Below are 22,357 nucleotides of genomic sequence, written 5' to 3'. Positions count from 1 at the left end.
GGTAGGCCTGTGCCAATGCTAGCTTATTCATGCGAAGCGACTACCAAATCAAATGTTAAGCATATTCGTGTAGTCAAATCAAATTGCGAATATTATTCTCTCTGTATTACACTTATTTTATAAAATACAGGATTTAAGTGAAAATAAATTAATGTTTTATGTTGCAGGGTACTGGGTTTGAATTCTGGAATCGGGACTCTTGTCTAGTGACCTTCAAAGAGAGTTTTCAAACATACAACAGTATAACAATTAAACAAAGCGCAGAAAAGTTTTTTAAGTCCTAATTTTGTTGTTAGGAAGCACGCAGCCACGGAATTTGATTGTTATCGCTGCATCAACGTTCATCAAAACCCGACATTTACCGTCACACTCTCGCTAGCTAACGATGCTGCTGGTCGCCAGCCTCACACACACACACGCACGCACGTGCGTACGCACGGCACATGCTCACTGCTCAGTCACAAAGTAGTGTTCAAGGCTGACTGAGATTGCCCGAGCCTGAAAAGTTTGGACAATTATCCACCCGAGCCCGCCCGAAGTCAAATTTCACCTGCCCAAGTCGGCAAACACATTTACTTTGCTACGTTCCATCGTCAGCCAATGAATAAAATACAAGTGTCTGTGTCGCCAGACAGTGGCAACTGGCGAGTAGATGCATGCGCAGCCAGCAGTTCCGCTCTCCTTCCCCTCACATACCTTCCACACATGTTTTTTTTTTTACGCTGTGAAGGGACGTGGAAAAGATAATTGCTTGAGCTGTCAAAATAAACATCGCTGACGGCAAGGGCGGGAGCGCATCCTGTCGGTCTGCCGCTGTGATTATCTACTCCAAAAACATGTCACAGCATTTCAGGATAGCATTGTTCTTATATCTTTGTTTATAGCCGAATGTTTTCTACCTGATCCACACAAGTTCCTTCGCCACGTTTTGAACGAAAATAACCACCAGCCAGCTGGCATAGCCGAACTCGCGTGACGCGAATTCACTTAGCGGGGTATGCGAGTCAGAGGTGTAATATGAATTTAAAAAGTTGTCTTTTTTACACCATAGACTATTTGAATATGAAATCTATGCGAACAAAGACAATTTTTTATGTATTTGGATATATTTGGCGGGAGGGGGGGGGGGGGTGGTAAAAATTGGCCCAAACTCTCTATTGCGACCATTCCGTTTATAAGTCCGTTTTCCCGGAAACCATGAGGGGTCGCATCAGCGGGATTCTACTGTACTACCATGGTATTATTTTTAAAGCTATCAACAGACTTAAATGTATCATCATAAAAAATGGCTTGCTCACAAATGTGACCCTACCACGGGCCTACAAAAGCAAGGGTTTACACCTGAACATGCATACAATAAATTAGTATCATATAATTGTACCACACAAGTTAAGCTGATGTGTGAAAGCAAAACGTCGGAACATAATACAATCAAAACCTGAACCAAATTTAGTGCTTTACCACGGCTGAAATCCCAACAGGGTGGCCACAGACCAGGAAAACTGGGAAAACCGGGAAAACCAGGAAAAGTCAGGGATTTTAAAAATGGTCATGGAAAATCGGGAAAAGTCAGGGAATCGCCTGAGAGGTCAGGGAAAATTTTCTCTTCTACCGTGCATGATTAACTTTGAATATGCCATGTTATGTTAGAATGTGTACCGTGAACCAGTTCTTACGTGCTGTTCTCGTTCGACAGTACAAAAACAATGGCTTGCGTGCAACATGAATAACTATCGTAGATCTATTTTTACTAGGCATGTGCGAGAAAGACTTTTTTGAATTCGAGACGAGATCGAGAAAGCAATTTAAAAATTCTCGAGAATCGAGTCGAGATCGAGAAATCTGTACTTTAGTTAACAGGATAATATGATCCAAAAAAGTAAAACTCAATAATCTGACAAACATACATAATTATTCAATAATTTTATCTATTATCCACAATTGCAATTGCAATTGCAATTACAACTTTACCTTTACACTCAACAGTTTATTTGCCTACTGTCGTATGTAAACATACGTTATTGACTCCATAGTCTATACAGTTTCCTTGAGCCATGGACGGTACTTGATCATGAAAGTCTGAACATTCACCACTATCGATATGTCACTATCGATACGGACCGCAATTTAAACATCATGTTGCTTGTTATATACTGCTGGCCGTGTGCATAACCTAAGGCCATAAAACAAAATGCAATCGCGGAAGAATTCTGCAGTCATGTTTATATTTTTATTTTTTACCGTACCGTTTTACGTTGATACTTGATATTGATACCGAAAATGATTTATTTTTAACTTTAATGTTGGTTTTATTAACGGAAAATAATCATTTTCTTCTGTAATTTAATGTGATAACCACAGCACAATTCATTGTTTACGTTTACCGTTTCGTAGTGACTTGTGAACGGAAGTTGTTCGTTTTTAACTTTTTAATAATTTATCGTGTATACTATCGTAACAAGTATATTTTATTTTATTCGATCTACGTTACGTTGAAGATATGTTAATTATTTCAACACGCAACGCAAAATGCTGCCTCAATATATTATATTACCTAACCTATTTCTTGTTTACAAAATTCTCGAAAATTCTGAGCCAAAAAAATTATCTCGAGACGAGATCGAGAAAATTTCTGTCTCGACTTGTTCTCGATGATGCCGAGACTCGCACATCACTAATTTTTACATGCTTAATATTGCACACCAGTACCATAATAATTTGGTGTGTATGGTTTTTATGCTCGCGGTGTTGCCAACAAATGTAATGCGTACCGGTAAACCAGTTCTTACGTGCTGTTCTCGTTCGACAGTACGAAAACAATGGCTTGCGTGCAACATGAATAACTATCGTAGATCTCTTTTTACGTGCTAAATATCGCACACCAGTACCATAATAATTTGGTGTGTATGTTTTTTCTGCTCTCGATTTTGCCAACAAATGTACTTGTTTTTGAGCACGTTCTAAGAAATCTACAAAATCAAATGGCTACTTTTTTGGCAGCATATTTTCAGTTCTTATTTTCGCTTATATCATGCATATTATTTCGTAGGGATTTTTCTAAAATAAAAGGTTTAATAATTGACGTGTTAAAACATTGCAATGAAAATCAAAAGGAAATGAAAAGCCGGTGGTTGGGTTAATTTAAACATTATTTCTTTCGGTTTCGGCTGGGATCGCCATATTGGCCTATTTGCCTTTATGTACACTTGTAAAGTACCTATTGCTTGTGTTGCGGAAATTATTATGACGATTTGTAGGGGTAGTGTTTGTTAGTCGCAGTGTTTTAAGTGATTATTACTAGTGATGGGCCGAGACTCGAAAATTCGAGTCGAGTCGAGCGAGTAGCATCAGCTCGGCTCGGCTCGGCATTCGAGTTTATTTTACTCGACGGGGCGAAACTCGAAAGGAAATTGGATAAAACTCGATGATAAAATATAATAAAATTGAATTACAATTCTTAAAATCTCCTTACGTGACTTCAGCCGACACTAAAAATACGTACGTAAGACCGAAACACGTACTTAAAAACAATGACGACAATCGGCCATATTATTTATATTTTAGTTTTACATATTGCCAACTTAACAGGTGTGACCACATAGCAAAGAAGACGAACACATTTTTAATAAACAAAACACAAATTAAATTTTATAATCTTAATATCGGCCCAAATATTACTTTTTTTTTAGTAAATCCGTGCTACAATCGGCGCAACGTTACAATAATAAATTAACGGTAGCGTTATATTTGTGTTACAGAGCGCATGTTTGCGACTGATACGCCACCAATCACGAAATGGCAGTTAAAAAAAACAACTGTGCTCCACTAATTTTAGGAAGTGTAGGGTGGCGAACATGAATTTTTTTTCCGTGTTTGTTTACACTATTACGTTCGGCGAGAGTGCATTTTGTATAATTGTTTGCTATCCAAATTAAGTGGCAAGTTAAAATTAATTATGAAGTATAAAGTATTTTATAAAGTGTAACTATTTAATACAAATACAAAAGCATGGATTGGTTGGAAGTGCCAGCTTGCGATTGGCCGGCAACGTAACGGCGTTAGTGTTGTAGCAATAATCTTTAAATGTATTATATTTGTTATGGGAACGTTTATTGTAATGTTGCGTTAATTGTAGCACGGCCTTACACTTCCCATAAGTGAAAGTTTTCAAAAATGTTCTAATGATTGTGTGAAACGTAACCTAACCTTCGCGCCAACAAGCCTAAATTATATTCATTTTTTTATTGACTCGTGAATGCTGCAGGCCGCAGCTAACTCGTTCGGTCCAAAATAAGGTAAATATGTAGTTGAGCGGTATTTGCGAAAAAAAATGTTAAAAACTTAAAATACTTTAATTATATGCTCTTTAAATTCCTCTTTTCATTAAAGCCGGCAGATATAAGAAATTCCAAATACTTTATGAGATATCGAATTTTTTAATTTTCATAGTTGGGCGATATTTGTTAAATAAAATTTAAAAATTCTGAAAATACTTTAATTATATGCTCTTTAAATTCCTCTTTTCATTAAAGCCGGCAGATATAAGAAATTCCAAATACTTTATGAGATATCGAATTTTTTAATTTTCATAGTTGGGCGATATTTGTTAAATAAAATTTAAAAATTCTGAAAATACTTTAATTATATGCTCTTAAAATTCCTCTTTTCATTAAAGCCGGCAGATATAAGAAATTCCAAATACTTTAGGAGATATCAAATTTTTTTAATTTTCATAGTTGGGCAATATTTGTTAAATAAAATTTAAAAATTCAAAAAATACTTTTTTCTATGCTCTATACCTCAATTATTGAATTGTATTATATCAGTTAAGAATTTATTCTAAATGAATTATTTGTATTAATACTTGTATTTTAAATATATTTGATTACGTGGGCCAGTCTAAGGACTCTTAGCAGTAAAGTGCAAATATTCAAGCTCTACTTAAGTGTCAAAGATTCAAATAAAAATTCATACTCGAATCGACTCGACTTGAATTTATGATCTACAAACTCGACTCGAATCGACTCGAACTAATTATTGTATAATTCGACTCGACTCGACTCGACTTAAAAATTTGCAGGTTCGTACATCTCTAATTATTACTGCAGTGAGCTACTTCTTAGGAATCATAAATGGGGATAATGAAACGTCTAACATGGTTGGCTAGATGTTCAGAGAGTTATAGCTAACCTATTTTTATACAGACGTGACAGACGTTCAATTTATTTGTTTACACGTGAAAATATTGCGTAAAATTTCGTGTTTCAGTATTTAAAGCGTGACGAAATTTTCATAGTTTAGAAATAACAATTTAAGGAAAGTTCGTTTACAGTTTCATGGTAAGTTGCGAATATTTTGAGACCCTGAAACATGGTATTTCCAAGAAAGACTTCAAATTTCAAAGATGATTGGCTTCAAGATGAGAGATTTTGTTTGTTGTTGGAACGACCTAAAACCGGAAGTAATCATGATCGTTGTTCACTGTGTCAAAAAACATTCTCCCTCAGCAACATGGAAAAACGTGCACTCACAAGTCACATGAATAGTGAAAAACACAGGCAAGCAGAAGAATATTCCAAACGTAGCAGTTGTAACTTGGGTATGTACTTTTCTTGTAAGCCAAAGCCTTCTACTAGTGCCAGTGGTAATTCTGATTCACAGTCATCCTCCATGTTGTATACTACTACTATTGTTTCTGATGGTAATGTTCTTGGTGACGAGTCGGGGGTTTTCAGTAAAATGCAACCCAAGAAATATTGTGAACAGTCAGTTGTGGAATCTACAGCTCTTTGCAAAATGCCACTGTCTGGGATAAACACGTTTGTTTTAAATGAGGAGGTGACTAGGGCTGAAGTTTTGTGGTGCATGCAAACATTTTTATCACATAAGTCTTTGCGTTGTGCAGCAAGTGATGTGACTGTGATGCAAATGATGTTCCCAGACTCATCAGTTGCCAAAAAAACTGCAACTTCGAAGAACAAAAATTGGGTACATTATATTACATGGCATAGCCCCTTATTTCCATAATGAATTAGTGAAAGACATATTCCAGTGTACTGAAATAGTTGTGGGGTTTGATGAATCTGATGAATCAGTAAATAAGACTTCCGAACTTGGACAAATGGATATAGTGGTGAGATTTTGGAGAGAACAGAGCTGCCAGGTTTCAACTAGGTACTTCAACTCAGCATTTTTGAATCATGCCACAGCTGAAGATCTGCTGAAAGCATTCACTGAGACACTGTCAGAAATAGATTTGTGCAAAATTCTGCAAATATCTATGGATGGTCCCAGTGTCAACCTAAAGTTTCACCGTGATCTTTGTGCTTCTTTGTCAGGCCTAAATATTTGCATTGCTTGGTTATAACAATTTTTACTTTTCAAATGTTAAATAGTTTTAGATACTGCATGGTCTTATTAATTTTGTATTGTTTTTATTACTGTTGAAATTTTTATGCCAAAGAATCGTAACAAAACTGCTAACAACAGATATCCTATATTTCTCGTTTTAAAATATATTTATAAAATCGCAATCACGGTTGTGTAAATTAAAAAAAATGTCAGGGAATTTTTTTTGCACAGTCAGGGAAAACCTGGAAAAGTCAGGGAATTTCATTTCTACATTTCTGTGGCCACCCTGCCCAATTAAATGCATACATCACTCTAAAATGCACTAGTTACAGAAAAATTCAAGAAGCTAAACGTGAAAGAGAATTCAGAAATTAACAACTACCAGTAATTTTTAGGAAATTAAGCATACCCGATGCCACATAAATCCGTAATCAAGCAAACGGGGAAGGCCGGACTAGCGTACATGATAAGGTACGATGAGACATAGCATCAAGCCCTGACAAATCCCAGGCACAACAGAATTAAAGAGAAGTATAAATTTAGAACAATGTGGATCCAAACCATAATTTACGCCAAAACTTACGTTAATTATGACAGAGCCAACCTGTCCGTACTTCCATGCTACATCCCATAGACCGATTGTGCCGCACATTTAAAAGTAGACAGAGTTTAAAGTAATTTACAACAAGGAGATTTAAGCCTAACAGGTGATAACAGTCTGAAAATAAAATAATAAATGAGGGTGGGCAAAGCCTCTGCAGGCCTATTTAAACATGAACCCACAAAGCAATGCGCCAGTGCCGTCACAGAAAAGAAGGGGTGAACAGGTAACAAGGAGTGGAAGGGTGTGACTCTAAATGGTAGGATGGGAAAGGAAACATCAGTCATGCTGTGCCAGTTCAAAAGTTCAAAGTGGAATCATCACAATGTAATGTTTAAACTGATTAAGGGATTAACCAATTGGGCCTTTCATATAACATCATTCAATGAAAAAATTATAAAATAGCTATGCATAATATTAAATTTGAGCATTCATAAAAGGAAACTGAGTGCAACCTTTTGATTTTTTGAATTAACCAACTGTATTCAAGCACAACATATAAACACAAAATAAAATTTTTGAGCTAATCTTAGGCTTCCTTTGTTTTAAAGCTTCACATCAAACGAGAATCTTTGCTTCTTAACCAAGCTTCAATTATAAGCAAATAACAACTTTCCTGACAAAGTTAAATAGATTATTAAAATTAATTTTGATTGATTTGCTTGGTCGAAGCTTCGCAAGTAGGGAGTGTGTGATGGTTCTGGAACACTGTAAACAAACGGGTGCCATCTTTGTTCTGGCAGTGTGGGACCACGTGGAGAGGTGGGCGTGGCACCACATGCTCGGGTCACGAGGCGAGGGTGGTTGTTGTTGTTGTCTGCTGGTGATGTCACAGGCGGTTATTTTGGTTCATTTTTCCATAGCTAGAGAGCGCTGGTGTGGTGTGTCCCAGAACCATTGCGCTCTCCCTACTTTCGCACAGGCCTACTTCAAGCTAAAATGTGCAGTAAAGACGTGTTTACAAAAGCTGTAGTTGTGAGATAGTTGACTTCTCGATTGTAACGTATGTAATGGCCGGCTGGTTGGTGATGTGTGACACGAGAGGCAGGATGTGTGTGTGCAGGCGTCATGACGAAGAGTGCCTCAGAAAGCAGCTTGTCGGAGGACGAGAAGGAAGGCCAGAAGGAGGCAGAGAGGGCACGAGTGGAGGAGAAGGAGATGTGCAGCGACGAAGATCCACTGGCGGTGAGTTACTTCGAGTCTCGCACCACAAGGCTGTGGGTCGAACTGTACGCATATCAGGAACTTGGCTCCTATGTTTGGATCACACTTGCTGATAGTTGTGGTAGGAAGTACGTGAATACACATATTTGTGTGCATGTGTACAGTTTTTTTTTTGTGGGTCAATGTGTGTGTGTGTGTTGTAAAATATCCTATTTCAAGGCAGTTGTCTTGAGTGAAACTTAATGACTTCAGTAATATTGAGGGAAATTTGCGAATTGTAGGTTAGGGAAAGGAGCTACCCACCAGATTAACTTCTGTGAATTCTTGTTTTTAAATTTGATTCAAATATCAAATATTTTTTGACCAAATCTAAATCTCCAATGAAACTATCTTTTTCACACTTCCAAGAGTCCAAGAAAAATTAAATGAAAAAGAGAAAAATATGTAAATCATTATCACAAATAAAAATTTTGGAATAGATCATCTTAACTTCATACATGTTACACATTTTAATTTAGATTTTTTGGAAATCAGTTCAAATTACTGTATCGGTCAGTTACAAATAAGTAAAAAATTTATTCACTTTGAAATGCAAAAATATAAATATTATGTTATCAAATTTGAAGACATAATTTTGGATTTGAATACTCCCAAACCCTGTTATGAACCAGTTTGTCCTAGTAATTAAAAACCTCATTCAAAACAGCAAATATACTCTTCAACATTTATATATTTATGAAGTTGAACATTTCTGAAAAAATCATAAATTTTTATTCTAGACTGTTTGTTTAAATATACCATATTTTCTCTAATAATCGTTGCACATTTTATTCTAAAATCAAGTTTGAAAAGTAGGGGTGCAATGATTATGAGGAAAAAAAAAATTTTTTAGGTAAAGTTATTCATAAAAACAAAACGTGTTCATGGAAAGTATGTTTATTTAAAAAAAGGTGGAGTATATAATAGCACGCCAAACAATCTATATTAATAATTCCTTAAACAAAAACCTTTCTTCAAATTTAAATAGAATAACCAAAACTCTAACGCGAACGCAAGCCACTTGAATCTGACGTGAACTAACGTGTCGTAGTACACACTTGCCACAAAAGAATGCGGGCTATCAAATGTAGTTAACTTGACACCTGACAGAGAGCGCGCGTTGCATCCAATCGGCGAGATATCAATATTCGACTACATGCGCGCGCTTTGTACGGGAAGCAACATAACCAAACATGAATGATGCGCTGGCTACATTTTTATAAATGGTACCCCACGGTAACGCAGACAATCAGATAAAGGAAATACAGTTTAAAAACGTCTTTAAAAGAAAATTTACTCGTCAGAGAACTTTGTATTTCCGTTAATTAAATAAGTGGTAATGACCGAAATTAAATTTTAGATTATACCTACACCGCTGCGACGCAGACGATCAGATAAAGTAAATAACGTTTAAAAACGTCTTTATAAGAAAATTTACACGTCAAACAACTTCGTATTTTTTCGTTAATTTATTAAGTGGTAATGACCGAATAAAAATTAGATTTCTACTTAAAAATACATAGTTTTATACGGAAAAGATACCTATGCAAAGCATTTGGCATCTACTAGCGGGACCAAAAACACCATGCGACGTTTACGCAAGAAGTTTTTTATCCCAATTTTGACAGCCTAATATATGGTTGCGACGATTGCGCGTGTGCAACCATTATGCGATAAAACACTGTAAGATGATTGGGTTACTAAATGTAATACATTCAAGAAATTTAATGTAATGGAACCTTTAGTCTAAAACATCCCACATTTGTCACCAATTAATGTAAACACAGTTCCATAGAAACATAAAATAAAGAGTACAACATAATTATCTGTTTGAACAAGAGAAAAGTATCTCAAGATGCTGAAAACTGTAAAAGTCATTGAATAAAATAAAATGACTCACAAAATACCATGATCACATTATGCCCACAGTACCACCAAATAAAAAAACATGAATTCCCATGGTCGCTTTGTGCCAACAGTATAGCCAAATAAAAACACAAAAATTAGTGATGTGTCAGTTCTCAATTTTTCTCAATTATCCAATCTCAAATTCTAATCCCAAATTAGTACCTGGAATATACTCCTTGAAACATAATCTAGGTATCAAGGGTCAAAAATAAAAAAAAGTTCAAGAAATTAATAATATTAGCTATGTTTAGACATCAGCCCTTTAAATGTTTGTTTCACAAACAAATTTTTTAGAATATTGTAATTTATTTATGTGTTCAAATGTTAAAAGAATAATTTATTGGGTAATAGTAACAGGATAGAATTGAATAAAAAAGTTGAACTAGTAAACTTTAGAGGTAATCAATATTAATTCTTTAATTTACTTTATTTCTTCAAATATTCTTTTAATCTTTATTCTCGAATATTGAATCGTCAAGTACTAAGGATTTGATGGCATTTGAGGACCATATTGGTCCATCCCTAATAAAAACCCATGGTCATAATGCACCCAAAGTACTTCCAAGGAAAAACATAAAAACCCATGGTCGGATTGTGCCTACAGTACAGTCAAGGAAAAACATGAAATCCCATGGTCCCTTTGAGCACATAGAACCACCCAATCAAACTTTAAATTCCATGGTCTTTTGCACCCACAGTACAGTTATTAGAAATCTGCCCTCAGTACTGCAAAGGAGAAACATAAAAACCCATGTTCACATTGTACCCCAGTACCACCAAAGAAGAAATGAAATCCTGTGGTCTTTTGCATCCACAGTACAGCTAAGGAAAAGTATGAATTCCAATAGTCAATTTGTGTTCACAGTAAAGCCAAAAAAAATTCCAATGGTTGCTTTCCATCCACAATGCAGAAAAAAAAAAACATGACTGCCAAGTAAAAACATGAACACGAATGGTTACTTTGGGTCCACGGTACCACCAAGTAAAAATATAAAAACCATTGTTTGCTTCATGCCTACAGTATCACCAAGGAAACGCTTGAAATCCCATGGTTTCTTTCCGCTCTTATTGCCACCAAGTAAAAACATGGAATCCCGCAGTCGCTTTGCACCCACATTAGTACAACCTGTAAATCCATGAGACTTCTGGCAGTGGAGCTGTGGCCCTCCCTATTGGCCTGACAACAGCAGGTGTCGCAGCAGGCACGCCCGGCCGGTTGGAGAGTTGCTGTGTTGATGTAAGTTGAGACATTGGTGCATGATCTTGTTAGAATTTCCTCCAAAGGGGTGGTGGGGACCTCACACGGATGGTGCAAACACGTGGGTCTCGTACATTTTGCTTGAGCGGTGTCACAGTTCCTCGACTTTATATGGGTAGGACTCCCCTCCGCAACACAGACAAGGAGAGCAGGTGTTAAGGCCTTTTGCCATTTCTCAGTTGCAGTGTGTGCCATTGAGATTTCATGGCATTAGTTTTCTTTTCTTTCTCTTTTTAAGATTTAATATTTTAGCTTTCTTTTACTTTAGCTTTATCTTGTATCTTAGGGAAGTTCTTGTAATTTTATGGCACCGTTTTATTTTAATTTCCTAGGGCCTCTGGCCTGGTAGTATTCTTTCCTTGCATGAATGCCCGGCTGCCTTCAGGCACCGGTAGGGTTTCCTGTCCAGACGCTAGCGCAAGCTACGTGGCCCGATAATGTTTGCCTTTATCTCTCCCGGGGCGCAGTTTCAGCGCCAGCGCACGTCAGCCCTCGACACCACCATTTCCCACAGCTACGAGCACACGAGCGTTGGTTACAGTATGCCTCATGGCACCCCTTCACACCATGCCTATCCCCTTGTCCTGTAGTTCTAAGAACCCAGTGCTAGGCTCCTCGTCCTCAAAGTCGAGCATCCAGCGTAATACACCCCTCCTTTCTCCCTCCCCTTGAGGACGCCCCAAGCCTTCTGAGAGTGCTCGTCGCTTTGATACCGTGCGTGATGTGTAGGCCATGTTAGGAAGTAAAGTAAACCCCCCTCCCGGTTGTTTCCGTGGTTTCCCCACCAGGGACCACCACCTCACTGTCTCCTTTTCTAGCCTTTAGGCCCACCCTCGTTCTCAGCATGCCACCTACCAGCCTCTTCGGACAACACTATGTTCAAGGTTTCTAGTTCTGGTGTTCACCACCAGGGAGCACCACTTTCCATGCCATGGCCATTTTTTTCCCCTCCCCCATCTTAGCTAAACCCCACCCCTTTTTTTTTTACCTCAAGACCTCCCAAGCCCACCTTCAACTAGGCGTGGCAACTTCCCCTCCAGGCGGTTTCTTCTCGGGCACGGACCTTGTTGGCTCTCTCTGAGTTTTTTTCCGAGACAAGGGTTTGGCCACAAAACGTTTGATTACGGCATGTAGTCACATCATAGGGGGTGCAATACCCTTTTCCACTGTCTTTCTCCGAGATGTAGTGGCGTAGTATTTATAGTTGTGCAAGTTGGTCTGTGATGGTGTTTGTTTTTTCCCACTGCCAGAATTTTGGTTCAAATTCAGTGCTACCCACCGCACATAGCAAGTGAGATTTCTTTTCTTTTCTGTGTGGCCATTTATAGTTCACAAATAATTAGGACTTAAAAGCAAACACATTACACATAATAAGCGGTATAAAAGAAATGAAGACCTTTATAATAAGTGAAATACTTAAAAAGAATAACTTTACTTATATATTATTTAAATACTGTACAGAAATATTACTACGTATAAAGGAATACTACACAGTAAAAGAAATAGTGATAGTCAGCACATATGTCACGAAAATGAAAGTAAGGATATTTAATAAATATTATTAATATAAATATTAATATAATATAAATATTATTATTTATGTTTGTTCTTTGTATAATTTAATAAGGAATTTTTCATAATAAATTGCAGACAAACTTGGAAACCTTAGCATATTCTATTTCATTAATTTTAATTGGATGTCTTTCCCATTATGTCTAGTTCCAAACACAAAAATTAGTCTATGTCAGCTATTAAAAGTATATTGGCTTGTTTAAGGTTTTGATACATGACCAAGCCATTCAACCAAAGATCCAAGATAATTATTAAATAAAAAACTGTTTCTTTTTAACAAAATTTAACTTGGAATTTAATGACAAAAAATATTACTAATATCTATATTATTCGGCCAGCACTCTCTTCCCAGGTATGTTGTTGTTGTATGAATGTAAACCCTGAAAGGAGTGGCAAACAGTGGTGTCAGGTGTAGTGTGGCAGGTGGTCAGGCTGAGGTGTGGATGTGGGTAGTGGTGGGTACAACACATGGCCTTCCATAGTCACAGTGTAGTGTGTGCTGTTTTGGGCATGGACCTCGACAGTTGTGGGAGACTGTATCCCAGCAGCTCTAGATGCAGAGTACTAACATTCCCATAGGTGGGCGATTTACTTAATCAGTGGATTACCAAGTGAGTGCCTCCCAGTAGCATGATTTTCATAGTACAGCAGTCACTGCTGAATCCACAGAGGTGCGACGGATGAGCTTGGTCATTGAGCCGGTGTGGTATCCTGTCTCTCCCTTTGGCAACTGCAGATGGGCAAGAGACACAGTAGAAGGCCAGAGCTGTAACGCTACAAAGTAGAGACTAGTTGATTCTTGTTTTGGGCTCTATTGTGCCAGCACAATCTCCACCTGCCCCTCTACTTGTTTGAAACACTTGCCGACTCTTACCTATCTGCGGCAGCATCCAGGCACGAACTGAGGACATCTCGGGCCTTGCTTTCAGGGTAGGGCATTGTGGTCGGAGCACTTTATTGATGCTGACACAAGAGGAGTGGTGGCAGCACATGTGTGTGTGTGTGTGTGTGTGCGTGCGTGCGGAGAGCACTACGACTCTCTTGGTGAGCACACTGACAGGATGTGTGTGAGAGAGGGGTGGGATGGTGTGCCATCAGACGGAGGACCGGGACCCGGGCCAGGGAAAGGCGCCGGCTCACTCCCCGCCAGTGGTGCTCCGCCGCAAGGCCTCGCGCGCCAACCCCCAGTTCCGCAAGTCGGAGTGCGGGCGCAGCCGGGCGGAGAGCGAGGCGGAGCCCAGCGTGGTGGCGAGCCTGCCGGCGGGCGTGCTGTTGGACGGGCTGCGTGCCAGCAAGTCGGACACCAGCCTCACCGACTCCTTCGTCATGGTGGGCGAGGCAGACATCGCGGAGGCCGCTCGCTGCAAGGAGGAGGTGCGGCGACGCAGGGGCAACCCCCACAACACCCTCCGCGAAGGTACTGTAGTGTGCTGGCTTCTATCACTCGTACTTCATATATAACATATAACTATATATAACTATTTTGTATTAACTATTACTTACAATGTTTTGTAAAATCATTTCAAAACAATAAGTGTTTTGAAAATTTCATTAATACTAGTTATAATAATAAAATATATGTGTAACATGTTTGTGCCAAAAGTTTAGTGGAGTGATGAATCTAATAGGCTTTGAGTGACACTGTTTAACTTCAGACTCTATATTGACTATGGGTGAAAATTATTTTTTGCTATTTTAAACGGCTGGAAGAATTTCACAGCCAATATGTTCTTATAATTACAGTCATCTCCCCTTCTCTGTATGTCTACAAAGATTGATATACATATACAGTATTATTCCCCTGGTTATTTTAAAATATCCATTAATAGGAAGTGTCAGATTTTTTTTCACAGTTTGTGTGAGTTTTTGTTTGTGTGTTAGAGCTGTGTAGTTTCCAATATTTCATTTACATGCTTTACACACTAAAATGCACCATATACTTAGTCATTTACAGTCTTTAATTTTTTTTTTTGCAGATCTAATTAATACACATTGAATTTTTAGTGTGTTTTAATGTGTGAATATCTCATTTGTTGAAACCAAGTTTTCAGTGCACTTTATTGCACTTGATGAAATGCATCAGGGTGGTCGGTGCTAAGAGTGAGTGGGCCTGCAGGATTCAGGTGGCAGCGCCAGCTGGTGTTCCGCAGCAAGCTCACGATGCACACGGCGTACGACCGCAAGGACAACACGGAGCCGGCCTCCATCACGGCGCTCGCCGTGTCCAGGTACGGCTGTCAGCTGCACGGCTGTACGGCTCTCTGTACAAGGAGTCGAGACGCTCGTCGGGGTCCGAATGGCCACCTGGCCACAGGCAGGCGAGTGGCCTGACCGAGTCTCTTCCAGGGATGTTAACTTGGCAGGGGTTTCCCGCCAGAGCACGCACGAGGTTCCAGTCGGCAGATGACAACCCCTGAGCCACTGTACTTGCCACCTCGCCTTGCATAGCCATGGACGTCCTCTGCATTGGGAAGGTGGGATGGTGGTGGCATGTCCTTTATTCCGTCACTTAGCTTCGGAGCGACTGTGGTAGGTAGGGCTGTGTGGGAATTAATATTTCGGTTCTGGAAATATTTTTGGGCGGGCAAGAATTATTTCTTGCAGGAATTGGGATGGGATCTGGAAAAAAATACGTGTTTGGTTTTTTGGGTACTTGGGTCATAAACAGGTGTTCCTGGTGTTCTTAGTAAACAAGGTGAGTTTATAAATTATGTGGCTGAGAAGTTTTAAGCTGTAGTTTAAAATAATTGTGGTCTAAGAAGATTAAATATTTTTTTATTTTTTTTTCTTCCAGGTTGATAATTATATAAAATACAGAGGGAAAATAGAGGTCAAGTTGGTTGATAGGCAGTTTTGAGTTGATGGTTTTGGGTTTTGGATAGTCTTTCTCCAAAATATGAATTAACCCTCCACATAAATAATCATAAAAATATCCCGAAACAAATTGGAAAGTCCCCCCCCCCCCCTTCTCTACCAGTCAAATGAAAAAAAAAATCTTATTGATCTTGAAATTTTTCCCAGAGTTTAAAGATTCCGTGCAGTTGCAGTTCTAGTGGTAAGTGTTTAAATGCACTATGGGTTGGACCAACACCTGTCGGTGCTGCTCTCAGGGAATGTAGTTGCTAGCTATCATCATCATCATCATCATCATCATCATCATCATCATCATCATCATCATCATCATCAACTGCTTCCAGCCTGTATCTGGGTCAGCAAAAAAAAAATCCCTCACATCTCCCTCTGTCACTCCACCATTCCTCATCCTTCACTTTGTTCGCTCTCTTTCATTCCTTTTACTATCTGCTCTTCCCACCTCTTCCTTGGGGTCTTCTTTCTGTGTACTCCAAGCCTTATATTGCCCATAATTATCAATATTTTTGGACGAAACACGAGATGATGTGTCGATGGTTGTTATATAATTATAATATTGAAATACACTAAAACCCTCTTAAGATAATCCCAGTTACGAAAATTTCCTTCATAAAAAGTTTCAAAAGTTTAGAACTGGACCCTAAAAATACATACAATATTACCATTTTAATATAATTTCTCTGTTAATTAGTCTATACAGTAGAACCCGTTTATAGTGAACCCGCATATAATGAATTCCCGTTTATTGTGAATTTCCGTCTCAGTCCTGGCAAAAAGATGTGAGGTTACGTATTAATTTATTGGATATAGCGCACAACTTTTGTCAATGTTGATACATTTTCCCGTGTACCACGAACAAATTTTGCCGACATAATGCACATCTATCTCAAATATTTTCATATAATTAAAAATCTTTTCACAAAACGTCTATTCTGGATTACATTGAAGTTTTTCTCCGCAATACGCTACTCGATTGTCCACTGTTCATATTATTATAAACAAGTCATATTCTAGTGGTCTCGGTAGGCTACGTGTAGCCAAAAATGGTGATCAGTTAGGTAAAAATAAAAAATAGTTTTCCATGCATAGTTAAAGAATGGGCGAACGCGTGTACATTTAATATGTTATCAAAATTATAAATAAATTACCGCCACACAAATACGTATGTACATTATAGCAGCAAATTCAATATTTTTACGTCTCATTTTTATCGTTCACGTTTCGGGAGTAAGGTTCGTAAGACTACCACTAGATAGAACTCTGTGGACTAAATTGTTCCATAGAAAGTAAGATAATTTCGTTCCAGCTTAAGCAACTGCGATACTAAATGATATGTAGTGATCTTTGTCGTTATTTGTCGTTTATTTACTTTTGACGGTAAAAAGAATTTTGTGTTATTAAGCTACAAATGTGCCTCAATAAGAAATACGTACATAAATAAGGGTGAAAAATGTGGTAAAAAACGTAAGGCATTATCTGTGCGAGATAAACTGGACATTATTGAAAAGGTAGACTCCAACCCCACTGTCCCGCACGTGTTAATACCAAAGGAACTGGGAATTGCAACATCCAAATTAAGTACAATATTAAACAAGCTGAACAATCTTCTTTCTCAAGCTGCGAATATGTTACAAAGTATTAAACACCTGAAAAAAGGAAAATACGCCGATGTCGAAAAACCATTAATAGAAAGTTTGTACATGTGTAGTGCATTAAAAATATTATCTGCATTTGCTCATAAAACTGTTGCTTTGAGTATTTTCATTCGTTCTTTTCTTGGCTTAGTCCTATGTGTAGTTAAGATTTTGCTTTTGAGTAGGTATTGCCAATATCAAAGTTTTCCCAGATATAAAGTTTCCCCTCTATAGTGAACATATAAACTACTCCCTTCAGATTCATTATAACAGGGTTCTACTGTATTTCTAATTGCCTGAGAATTTCTTAACAGGGATTTATTTACTGTATTTTTGTGATTGGAACACTTTTGTGGTTAATTTAAAGCCACTAGCTGAGACAATAGATTATTTAGGAACTGCCACAAATCAAACAGTTCACATTTGTGATTATCTGAGCTTATGCTGTATTTGAGAGATATATGAGATCTCAAGTGCTTTCAGTAGTCATTAGTTAGACAAGCATTGCATCATTGGAGATATGTAGTATATCTTTACTTATTTTATCAAGACAGAGTGTAAGTTTGTAATAAGTAAACTCGAATCCTGCTGGACCTGTTTCAAAAATGTTTTCACTGTTATGATGCTGCATTTTTCATATTATTTATATAAAAAAATGTTTCATAAGAGAGACCAATATTTGTAATTAAAACAATAGAAAAACTGTCATTAACTGCTTTTTACAAATGTAATCCGAGTAAAACATTGGAGGTATAACATGTTTTAAATTTAAACTATACAATAATGCAAAAAAAAATGTTTATTGAAACTTTAAACATTGATAGTGGAACCCGGCAATTACGTTCCCGCAAATAGCATTTTCCAGTCAATTAAACAATTTTTTGCTGGACCCGCCATTTGTCCTATGTTTACAATACATTACATTCCCGCTAATCACACTGTAAAATCAAGTGCCTTCCCGTGATGTACACTGTTGTTGTCGTCGAATAAAACGCTTGTTACGTGTTGCCAACCGCAAATGTAGTAAGAATACATATTCCATTTCAATTCTATTGATTCCTCGAACAGAGTATCGTTCCGTTACGTACATGCATGTTGTGCACTACGTTGCAAATGGAAATTTGGGTGCTTTTATTGTTACAAAAAATTTTTCGTTCTTCAGATTGTTCCATGTATTGAAAGGAACACGTCCGCGTAGCACATACATGTACAGTTTCTCGCTCCTTGGCAAATGTTGGCAACACTACTGCAAACCGCTGTGTTCGTGTGTTGGTTTGGTACCAGTGATTCTGGGCTTTATTTTTGTTTACCTTGACGTAAATTTTCGCGCTTTATTGACATGTTCTACAGATAATTTATTCACGTTTGTGATTAAATTTTCGCAATATTCGTGCAATGGCGAGTGGTCGTGAAAGAAACGCTTTAACAGTTGAGCAAAAATGTAATATTTTGAGGCAGTTTGACAACTACGTTGGATCGCGTGTGGCCTTAGCCAAGGCATTGGATATTCCCGTGTCTACATTCAACACAATTGTTCGTAATCGAACATCCATCGAAAATGCCGCAGAACAAAGTGGACCAATGGCAAAAAAAATCAAAACTGTGAAGGTGTCCAAATACCAAGAACTGGACGGCTTAGTTAAGGAGTGGTTTAATGCTACACGGGCAGCAAACATTCCAGTGGACGGCAGGGTGATTCGCGAGAAAGCAATGCAGATTGCGGATTGCTTAGGCATTGAGTTTACCTCCTCAAATGGTTGGATTGATCGGTTCAAAAAGAGATATAATGTTGTGTACCATACTGTTTGCGGTGAAAGTAAAAGTGTTGATCTGGAAACAGTTGAACACTGGAAAAACACTTTGCCAGATGTGTTGAAGGGTTATCACCCTAAGGACATATTTAATGCCGATGAGACCGGTCAAGTTGTTAAATGTTAGGCCTATAACGCTATAACATATCTTTACTTAAGAGGCCACTCCAGTGATTCAGGGGCACTACGCAACCCGCGTTAACATCATAAGATTCAATGCTATTTTCATTTTGCTTATAACAAATTAACTAATATAGATTTCGAAATGATGCTTGCTTGATATGTAAGACAACGATGCTCTTAACAAAGCCCCTTTCTTCATAAACGTGCATAAATTATGGTTCAAACCTAGACAATACACTTATGCATATTAGTAAAGATTAGTATAAAACCATAATTTATGCACGATTTTGAAGAAAGGGGCTTTGATAAGAGCATCGTTGTCTTACATATAACGCAAGCATCATTTCGAAATCTATATTAGTTAATTAGTTATAAGCAAAATTAAAATAGTATTGAATGTTATGAGGTTAACGCGGATTGCGTAGTGCCCCTGAAACACTGGAGTAGCCTCTTAAGTTTTGAGATTGACATTAACTACTCAAGTTAATTACAAACAAAAATAATACCTATAGTTATTGTTGTAAGACTTTTTTACAGCAAGCATTGACTTGAAGAATTATACATATCTTCATGAAGTTTTTAGTAAAATTTTACTTTCCCCTCAATTACACTTTCCCCTCAATTACACTTTCCCCCGAATAACACCATTTTCAGTTTTCCCTTTGAAAAGTGTAATTCAGGGGTTCCACTGTATGCTAAACCTTATTCGTATCTCTATTTTGGCCCGTTTCACCAACCGTTTCCTTTATAAGTGGAATGCAATGTCTATTCCTTAATTAAAATTGTTTTTATAATAGATCAAAAGTACCCTACTGTACATATTACTTTATCTGCCTGTGTAAAGCTGGTTAAGAGTGCTCTTCATTGATTTAACTGATTAATAATTATATAGTTTAATTAAGTTTAAGTTAAAATTTAAAAATATATCATCTTCAGAAATGTTCAAAATAAATTTTAAAATTTATTTCAATAATTACTAATGATTATAATTTTTTTTTTTTTTTTTTTTTTTTTTTTAAGTTAAATATACTTTTTTTTAGTACCAACATTTCAGCCTGGGAGTATAATAAAGACCACTAATAACTAATAAGCTCTTAAATCATTTTCGGAAAGCAGTTATGTGATCTGTGGCAAGAGAGAAAGAAGCCATGTTTTTAAGTGAGCTGTAGCTTTTATGCTTCAGAGGTATATTTAAGCGAGAAACAGCTTACCCATAAACAGAGTTGTTTAACTCAGGCACATGCATGGCAACCATGGCATTCAGGACAGGGCCGAATAACTGATAGACAGGCAGTAGATGAAGACGTGCGAGCAATACACGTGTACACAGATTTCGGAAGGAGATTTAACTGCGTAACATAATACTAGCAGCCATGGGCATAGATCCCCGGGGGGGGGGATCATAATGATTCTCTCTGAGTGAGGTCGCTTGCACTTGCAAAATTGTAACTGTGAAATGTTAAACTCTTCCCCACCCGCCTCGGTAATCTTAAAGATTTTCTCCCTTGCTAGCAGCTCTAGTTGTAATATATTAACTTATTGTGTATTCTGGTACGGAAGCTCTCACTGGTTGTGAGGTGGCAGTAGAAACGAGTGCAGGAATGATCAGTGCTAGCTGATGTGTCGGCAGGGACCACCGCACGGTGTACGTGGGAGACGCGCGCGGCAGGGTGTTCTCGTGGAGCGTGTCGGACCAGCCGGGCCGCGGCGTCGCCGACCACTGGCTCAAGGACGAGGGCGCGGACTGCTGCGTGGCGTGCGGCGTGCGCTTCAGCCTGTACGAGCGCCGCCACCACTGCCGCAACTGCGGCCAGGTGTTCTGCTCCAGGTGCTGTGTCTGGAGCCCAGGCTTTGTCGCGTCGTTAGAAATAGTGCATTTTGTCTTTTATCATCGTTACAAATCAAAACACATACCTATAATAATAAGTACATATTAAAAACAATTACATTCATCAACCGCTTAAACAATTCTTGGTAAGACACTTAAAATGTTTACATAAAGCAATGCTACATATATTATTGAAAGTAAGTTAAACAAAAAAACTTCAACTACAGTAAAACCCTGTTTTAACATTTTTCTAGGGGGCAAAAAGTTTTAAAAAAATAATTATAAGAAGTTTTTATGAGCCGGAAGTATCAATGTAGTACTTTTCAGTGTTTGAACTTTGTACCAATGGACTAATCAAGCTATGTAAAAAATATAATGTTAAAACCACTGATGAGTAGACTTTATGCTTGAATTTGCTTAACCAAGCTAAAAAAAATTTCTTTAAACTTGTTGTGCTTCCAGGTTATATTTTTATTTTGGATTTAAAGACATGCTGCCGCATTTCTGTAAAATTGTCTCAACAATTCGTGAGATGACGTTTAGTTTGGAAATGCCTGTGTCCAATTCCTTCACCACTTAAACTTGTGTCTTCTATGTGAATATCAAAAGTATACCTGAACATATTTTTTAAATGCAATGTCTAGAGCGATATATTTTTATGGTTTTATATTTTGTTAAATTTTGTTATAATTTCTATTTTTTAAAGTATTGAGCATTAATATATAATATTACTTATAAATCAAAATAAGAAATTGTGTTTTTGGAACTACTGGAACTACTAATCCTACATAATTTTATAAGCAGAGAGAAAAATATTTGATTGACTGTGTGGTTTATGTTTATTTCTATGTCAACATACAGTATACTCCCGGTATATCGCGCCTCGATTGATCGCGGAATCGGGTATATCGCGGGTCAAACCATGTCCCCCAGTCAGAAATGAATAATAATGGAATAAATGGTTGACAGCAGATTAGGATAATTTTGCGTTGTAACTAACAAACTAAGCATCGGGCAGAAAAAAGCCTAGGCGTAGAAAATGTCCGCAGTGAAATTCTAAACAAGATATCTCCGTACATTATTCCTCTATCTTGTAGGGTTTTCAAATTATGGTCCAATCCAGCCCAGTGATATTTTCTGAAACACTAGTTCTTAACGTCGCTTTATCTCACAAATGAAGCATCGGAACGGGGACCT

The 22,357-nt window shown here is 37.7% G+C and overlaps 1 protein-coding gene across 3 annotated transcripts in view; it reads left to right on the top strand.

The window, feature by feature from the left end:
• The window catches only part of LOC134533263 (WD repeat and FYVE domain-containing protein 3), a 264,565-nt gene that overhangs the window by 232,546 nt on the left and 9,662 nt on the right, over positions 1-22,357 (top strand). For all 3 annotated transcript variants that reach the window (XM_063370699.1, XM_063370702.1, XM_063370701.1), the window contains 4 exons: positions 8,016-8,137; positions 13,992-14,310; positions 15,010-15,121; positions 20,963-21,160. In XM_063370699.1, the coding sequence (XP_063226769.1) occupies positions 8,016-8,137; positions 13,992-14,310; positions 15,010-15,121; positions 20,963-21,160 (751 nt within the window). The remainder of the gene's footprint in view (positions 1-8,015; positions 8,138-13,991; positions 14,311-15,009; positions 15,122-20,962; positions 21,161-22,357) is intronic.

The sequence above is a fragment of the Bacillus rossius genome, chromosome 6 (genome assembly GCF_032445375.1).
Source record: "Bacillus rossius redtenbacheri isolate Brsri chromosome 6, Brsri_v3, whole genome shotgun sequence".
Lineage (NCBI taxonomy): Eukaryota > Metazoa > Arthropoda > Insecta > Phasmatodea > Bacillidae > Bacillus > Bacillus rossius.
The sequence above is the reverse complement of the archived record's forward strand: the minus strand, read 5'-3'. Positions and strand labels throughout refer to the sequence as shown.